Here is a 7,786-nt window from a genome sequence, read left to right as displayed (position 1 = left end):
GATTCCACTCCGGAAGCTCCAAGGGGGGTGCGGGGACGTAGACATAACCTGTAAAAGCGCACGCGAGAGAGACATAACCTCGCTTCGCGCGCTCGCCGCGGCGAGCGCGTGGCGACGGCACCTGCGAGGCGCGACCTTTGTCGATTTCCCGCGCTTTTTTACTTTCACACGCACACACGCAAACTCGCACGCACACACAAACAAAAAGAAGCAACGCCATTGGCTATCCCAGAAAAAGAAGCAACGCCATTGGCTATACCAGCCGTGGCGAGTTCTAATTGAGTTAGAACATACCTACCTCTCCTACTCTAACAATTTTTGATGCTTATAGCATCTTATTGGATCTTAATAATATGTTGAAAGACATATTAAAATTTTAACGATGTAATGTTAAATTAATGATATATCGAAATCTGTGAAAAAATAAGATTGCGAAGAATATCACAAGTTGGCGTTTCGTCCCGGCTTCCCACTACTAGACTCATCAGTAAGGTAATGTAATTTCAACACGCGATTAAGGAAACTACATACGTAAATAAAATTCACACATTACATTAGCAACCAAAATCCTGCTCTTGACCGTCATTTGGCCGATTATATATCATAAATAATCATTGATTCTATTAACAACACGAAAAGGTCCAAAATAAGATGGTTGTAAAGATCTGCAAACTGAATCATCTCTGACCCAAACGTGAGTACATTCAAAAAGATTTTTGTGATAGAAAGGAATCTTTGTAGTATGATGAGCTGATGTAGGTCTTGATTTAATATTTCTCATGGCAACTCTATGTTTTTCAATGAATATTTCAGGATCTGCCGGTGGGTCTTCTTCCTTAAAGAATTCTCCCGGAATCCTTAAAGTTGATCCATAAAGCATTTCAGCTGGAGATGATTTTAAATCTTCCTTAAAACAGGTACGAAGTCCTAATAAAACGGTTGGTAAGATATCTATCCAGTGTTCAGTTTCATGACACATAATAGCACTTTTTAAGGTACGATGCCAGCGTTCTAAGATTTCATTGGAGGCAGGATGGTATGCTGAAGTTCAAATCCTTTCACAGCCAATCAAATTTGTAAGAGCTTTGAATAATGATACTTCAAACTGAGAATCTTGATCCATAGTAATGGTTTTAGAAAAGCACCATATCTCGAGACCCACAAGTTATTGAAGTGTTAATCGCGAATATACACAAGTGTCGTATGGTTCGAAGGGACTTGTCAAATATAAGTTACCCCTAGAGTATTTCGCTTGAATGGGCTATATAGATGGCGCTACGCGCAAATTAAATTAAATTACATTAAATTAAATTTTAACACTTTTTCTACCATAATCGTCATTCTGACTTGTCACCAATACATTTTAATCTGTCAATGACGTCTAGAAAGATTATAGGACCACTGATTACAAATAAGGTTCTAGATTTAAGTAATTCAAAATGTCGGATCCAAATGGCGAACGACTTTTTGAAAAATTAGTTTTATTTATTTGGATCTTCTTACTTTCCTTTAGCGTTACCCGGGGCCAACGACGTGTACGTAGAAAGTTATGTGGCCCCTTTTTTGTTTTTGTTTTTTTGTTTTTGTTGTTTTTTTTGTTTTGTTTTTGGGTTTTTGTTGTTTTTTTGTTTTTTTTGTTTTTTTGTTTTTGTATAATAATAATAATAAGATTAATAATAATAATAAGGTTTGTATATAGCACATGTATTACTAGAGCTCGACGGTAGTATTTCTTATGACCAACCAAATATCCATTCCTGTAACCTTATTTGTAATCAGTGGTCCTATAATCTTTCTAGATGTCATTGACAGATTAAAATGTATTGGTGACAAGTCAGAACGACGATTATGGTAGAAAAAGTGTTAAAATTTAATTTAATGTAATTTAATTTAATTTGCGCGTAGCGCCATCTATATAGCCCATTCAAGCGAAATACTCTAGGGGTAACTTATATTTGACAAGTCCTTTCGACCCATACGACACTTGTGTATATTCGCGATTAACACTTCAATAACTTCCCTTGCCAGTGAGTATAGAAAGCTGTAGTAACAGTTTCCGCTGATATCTCACTCAAAGGAATTGCTTCTGGCCATCTCGAAAATCTGTCAATCATGGTTAAGCAATAACGAAATTGTCTGCAGGGAGGTAAAGGTCCAATAAGATCAAGATGTACATGCTGAAAACGTTGATCAGGAACTGCAATCTTAAGAGGTAAATTCTTGGTATGTCATAGAATTTTGGCTCGTTGGCAAGGTAAACATGTTGTACACCATTCCTTAACATCTTTTTTAAGAGAAGGCCAAATAAATTTTTGAAGAATAGATTTGCAAGTAGATTACCATCTGGATAAGCTAAGCGATGGACTGTATCAAAAATTCGAAGTAGTTAAGGAACATAAGGACGAATACATTTCGTAGAGCAATCGTAATAGATCGGAGAAGTTGAGCCAGTAAGTATAAATTGCTGTAATTTTAAAGATGAACTTGATGTCAGTAAAATTTTCAATTCTTCATCATTCAGCTGAGCCTCTGCTAGTTCTTCGAGAGACACTATAACGGGCATGGAAATAGAATCTATTCTCGACAAAGCTACTACAGAATTACGTCCTGCAGAAATATGCACTATATCTGTTGAAAATTGAGCAATAAAATCAAGTTGTCGAATTTGTCGAGGAAAAGCTTTATCCAATTTCTGACGGAAAGTATAAATCAGAGGTTTATGATCAGTTCTGATAATAATTCGGCGTCCTTCTATAAGGTATCTAAAATGTTTAATAGCCAAATAAATACTTAACAACTCTCGATCATAAGCACTATAAGATTGTTGCGATGTGTTTAACTTTTTTGAGAAAAAGGCAATGGGTTTATTTGTTTCGTTAATAATTTGTTCCAGCGATGCGCCAACTGCAAGATTTAGAAGCATCACAGGTTAAAATAAGAGGAACTGAAGGAGCTGGATGAGTTAAATTTGAGATTTGCATGAGCTCTTATTTGCAGTTCTTGAAAGCTTCTTCAGCTTCAGGTGTCCAAAGACCTAATCTTCTATCTCGTTTTCTGCTATCTTTAAGAAACTCGGTAAGAATAGCTTGACTACTAGTTGCATTTTTAAGACATCTTCGATAATAATTATAATAATGCCTAAGAATCGTCTCAATTCAAGGAGAGTTTTTGGTTTCTTATAATCAATAATAGCTTTAATTTTTTCAGAAGTCGGCTTGATTCCTTGACTAAAAACTACATACATTTTCGAGAAAAGGAATCTCTGATACACCAAAGAGACATTTAGAAACATTAATTGTAAGTCCAGAATTTTGAAGCCATTCAAAAATAACTCGTAAATGATAAAGATGTTCTTCTTCATTAAGAGAGGCAATTAAAATGTCATCTAAGTAACAAAAACAAAATCTAAACCTCTTAATATATTATTCATAAGGCGCTGGAAAGTTTGGGCAGCATTACGAAGGCCAAAAGGCATCACTAAAAACTCGAAAAGACCAAACGGAGTTGTAACCGCAGTTTTATGAATATCTTCTTTCGCCACCGGAACTTGATAATAAGCCTTGACAAGATCAATCTAGAGAAAATGTTCTTACCGTGAAGTCCTGACGTAAAATCTTGAATATGTGGCAATGGGTATCTATCCGGAATAGTAACTGCATTCAAAGCACGATAATCTCCGCATAATCTCCATGTATTATTCGGTTTAGGAACCATATAAAATGGAGTTGCCCTGGTGCTGCTAGAAAGTCGACAGATAACATTTTCGATCATAGAAATAAATTCGGCTTTTGCGAATTTTAATTTCTCAGGAGATAATCTTCGTGGAGTAGAGTAAATAGGTTGACCTTCTATTAAAATATGATGTTCAACACCGTGATTTTTGATAGTAGAAATCGGTGCGAAATTCGTTAAACTTGGAAATTCAGCTAAAAGTTTCTGGTAAGTGGAATTCGGCAAAGTAGTACAAATCGTGAAATGATTGACCGCCGAAATTCTTCCAAAATGTGACAAACCAGTAACATTGTCAATAAGGCGTTTATTTTTCATGTCAATAAGTAAGCCGAAATGACTAAGAAAATCTGCACCAAGAATAGGATTTGAAACATTGGCAATGCAAATGTTACGTCCTGTAGACTCCACGATTCTTTTCTTTCAAAGGATCTTGATCAGCGTCATGACTAGAGTGAGATTTACGAGAAGGGACTGAGCGCGGATATCTGATAATAGAGTCTAAGTAAACTCCACGCGCTGGGAAACTCGTAAATGCCACTCAAAAGAAAAATCAAAAGAGAAAAACAGCTTGCGTACAAAGGGCTGGCGGCGATAAAAATTGCGAAACCGTATATTTCTAAGCGGTCACAGGATAACGAACACTCTAAAGTACCATCTGGGGGTGATCCGCGATTCTAAGGAAACTAGTTTAAAAAAATAACAGGCGCCATGTCCATCGTGCCAAATCGTAAAACCCTTAGAGGGTTTCCCACGGCAATGTTTATCTGACACATAACAAATGTAAACCGCAAAAATTTGAACCTTTCTAAATTAAAACGATTACCTAACCACAAAATAAAAAACCCAATAAATTACAACCTTTGTGAAAATTAACCCCAAAAATTTGAACCTTTCTAAATTAAAATGATTATCTAATAATGTAACCTAATAATTTAAACCTTTAATACTTTAAATGATATTATCTAATATAATATATTACCACGAAAAGTAACTGATATATTACTAAATGTGCCAGTTCAAAGTGAACATACATTATGTATATTTTCTATGTTGAATATGTACCAGGAAAAGTAACTAATAGATCATTTAAGGTGCAAATTCAAAATGAACATACCTACATATAAGTAAAACAGATTACAATTAAAATATTACAGTTTTCTAGAAAATAACTGCAATAAACATACATAAAGTATATTTTCTATGTTGAATATGTACCAGGAAAAGTAACTAATAGATCATTTAAGGTGCAAATTCAAAATGAACATACATACTGTGACGTGAAACTTTGTGTCAGTCACTTGTGAGTGCATTAGCACGGAGATCCTGTGTCCTCTAAGCTCGAAGGGCGAGGGCACAAGCGAGCGTGCCAAATTTATATTTTTTTTTTGTAACTTTTATATAAAATATTTAGTTATTTTCAGACTTTTTAAGAACGATTTTTAGTCACATTAGAGCGTGAGCGGTGGTTGCGATAGGGCCTTGTATTCTAGCTGCCTCACTTACGGAAGGAAGAAAGAAGACATCGCCGAAGAAATAAGAACTAACTTGAGAGGATTCAGATTGCGTCATCAAAGAGCGCGGTACACGCAGATCGTATTGTTCTGTAACCTCCGTTAATTTTGATATTATTTGGTAATTGTCGCACCTTTATTACAGACGCCTCGGAGAGAGACGTATTAAAAGATTGAAGCAGCACTGGCCGAGTATTAACAGCCGCCTTCACTTCTGCGGAGAGCGAAGGAAGACCGCCGATCGAGCGGAAAAGCCTGCGCCGCCTAATTTGGAAAAGTGCGCCAGACACTCGAAGGATACGCGACCCGCAGGACTCGCTGTAATTAGTCTCGAGGTCGCGTGGCTGTGACAAGCCAATTAGATCAGGAAGCGGCCTGATAAGAGAGGGGCCAACGGCCTGCGTGAATCCGCGGAAGCTCCCGATCGCCACTTGTGCGGTAAACGGGCCCGTGTACAGAGGACACAGGATCTCCAGTTGGCACGTAAAGGATTTTCGAGAACTTTCGAGCATTGGCTTAACGTCGCTGTTGCCGGACGACGAGAGGACGATAGGAGGATCGACGAGGTCGTAGCGTGGTGAGGCGAGCGTCGTATAATTTGTGTAAAACCACCGATCGCGGAATGTGGAATGCGGTCTGATTTTCGGAGAAAATCGAAGTTTAAAAAATAAAATTTCGTATTTCTTGTGAGTTTGGAGTCGTAAGTCATGTGCCATTCAACGCGATAGACCCTCAAGATTGTTCCTAAACCATAACAAAAATTTTAGAAAGGCTATAGCGGGATAAGGAGGTCAAAACTGCCCTAGTCTGGATTATTACTTGGAATTGGCCATTTGATAGGGCATATTTAAAAACTCCTTCAGCCCAAATTTCAGCCCCCTAGGCGATAATGGGTTGCTCCTAACGTGAAAAACGTGTTTTTTAGAAAAAAATTTCTACTGCTCAACTGTTTTCTCCAAAAAATCTGAAAAAATTCATGAACGTGAGTTTTTGGGTAAGAAAACATCCTAATTTTTTTCAGATTTTTTTGATCAAAACTGTAGCTATGAAAAATACATGAACTTTTCAATGATTTTTTAGGTTATGAAGGTCATATTTGGCCAAATTCTAAATAACATTCTCTGGTGTATTTTTTCACGTACTTCAGCATGCCGGTCTTAGAATTAACATTTTCGGACCGGAACCTGTTCAAAATTTGATAAAAAACGATTTTTTCGCATTTTTTCCATATTATTGGCACATAACCTAAAAATTAAATAGTTCAATAGATGATAGAAGACAGAAAAATACTCTAGAAATTTTCTAAATAGTTTTTAGAATCTAATATTATTTTGCTGTAGCTACAAAAGGTCTGGTTCAGCCAACTTTAGGTGCGGGGAAACTTCATATTATTTGCTGAACACGCTAACATAAATATTTTTTCAACTGCACTTCAATATAAAATATTACAAATTGATATGCAGATAGGCTGAGTACTATAACTAGGAGAAATATTTGATATTTTCAGTGATTTTTTAGGTTATAAAGGTCATATTTGGTTAACTTTGTTACGGAACGTTGTGGTTTTAGAAATTCTCTCCTGTTTTTGGGTCAATGCATTTAAGCAATTTACCCTGGGATTGGAGGTCAGGATGTGCGATTAGGAATGTTCAGGAGGAAGGGTAGGATAGTTTTTAGGAAGGGTGACTTTGAACCCGGTCCCAAAGAGTTCGCGAAGTTTGTAGGCGAGCCTGCGTGGATCGCCTTTTTGGATGGTTTTATAATTGGGAAAGGTGAGGTTAATTTCTAATGGGTTGAGGATATATTCGCGTTCGGGAGATGGATCTAATGGCTTATTATGGTTTAGTAGACGCGCTAGTTTTTCGAAATAAGGAAAAGGATCGTGATTTTTATTAAAGGCTGTTTTGATCTGGAACCTTAATCTCTTCTCTTTTTCTCTTCGTCCACCTTTTGAAGGCATGGAAACAACGCGAAAGAAATTGTCTAATTTCGAGGAAAATGTCTAAGACTGGGGCCACCCCATTGGCAGCGACAGTCACAACACAGTCCTCTATGTATAATTTGTGAATGCTCCGAAAAAATGCTTAGGACGGGGGCCACACTATTGGCAGCGACAGTCTTAGCAACTCCTCCGATATTCATGTACTACTAGACAAGACGCAGAGTTGAGATTTCGGTTACGGCTGAATAACTTTTATATTCTGTTTATTAAGTAAAAAATAAAGGAAAAAATAAATGACGAAAAGAAAAAAATAACCTACGTCAAAAGGTGAAGCGTGAGGATAGTTCCAACTAAGGAAGCTTTTTCTGACAACTGACTGACAATTTTCCTGCTTTTCGCAGTTCTTTTATACTAAAAAATGATCGTGGGAGTGTCCTTTCAGGACCAATCAAGATTCTTTAGAATTTGGTGGAACCTATGCTCGCGCTTGTTTTCTTACGATAAGGGAGCAGCGCTCCGCGTAAGCTCTACTCCCGATACTACGAGTCTAGTCTTATCTTAGTAGACGAGAGTTTTAATAATTTATAAAAGTTCGATTTTC

The 7,786-nt window shown here is 37.0% G+C and overlaps 1 protein-coding gene across 1 annotated transcript; it reads right to left on the bottom strand.

The window, feature by feature from the left end:
- Nucleotides 1–2,116: 2,116 nt before the first annotated feature.
- LOC108781192 (uncharacterized) lies at nucleotides 2,117–4,079 on the bottom strand (the record flags this gene model as incomplete). The annotated part of the gene is made up of 3 exons (XM_018549109.1): nucleotides 2,117–2,364; nucleotides 2,485–2,628; nucleotides 3,594–4,079. Coding segments are annotated over 3 exons (878 nt in total), but the record flags the coding sequence as incomplete, so codon positions are not given.
- Between the last annotated feature and the right edge of the window lie 3,707 nt (nucleotides 4,080–7,786).

This window comes from Cyphomyrmex costatus, unplaced genomic scaffold, assembly GCF_001594065.2.
Source record: "Cyphomyrmex costatus isolate MS0001 unplaced genomic scaffold, Ccosl1.0 scaffold791, whole genome shotgun sequence".
Lineage (NCBI taxonomy): Eukaryota > Metazoa > Arthropoda > Insecta > Hymenoptera > Formicidae > Cyphomyrmex > Cyphomyrmex costatus.
This window is presented reverse-complemented; position numbering and strand designations above follow the sequence as displayed.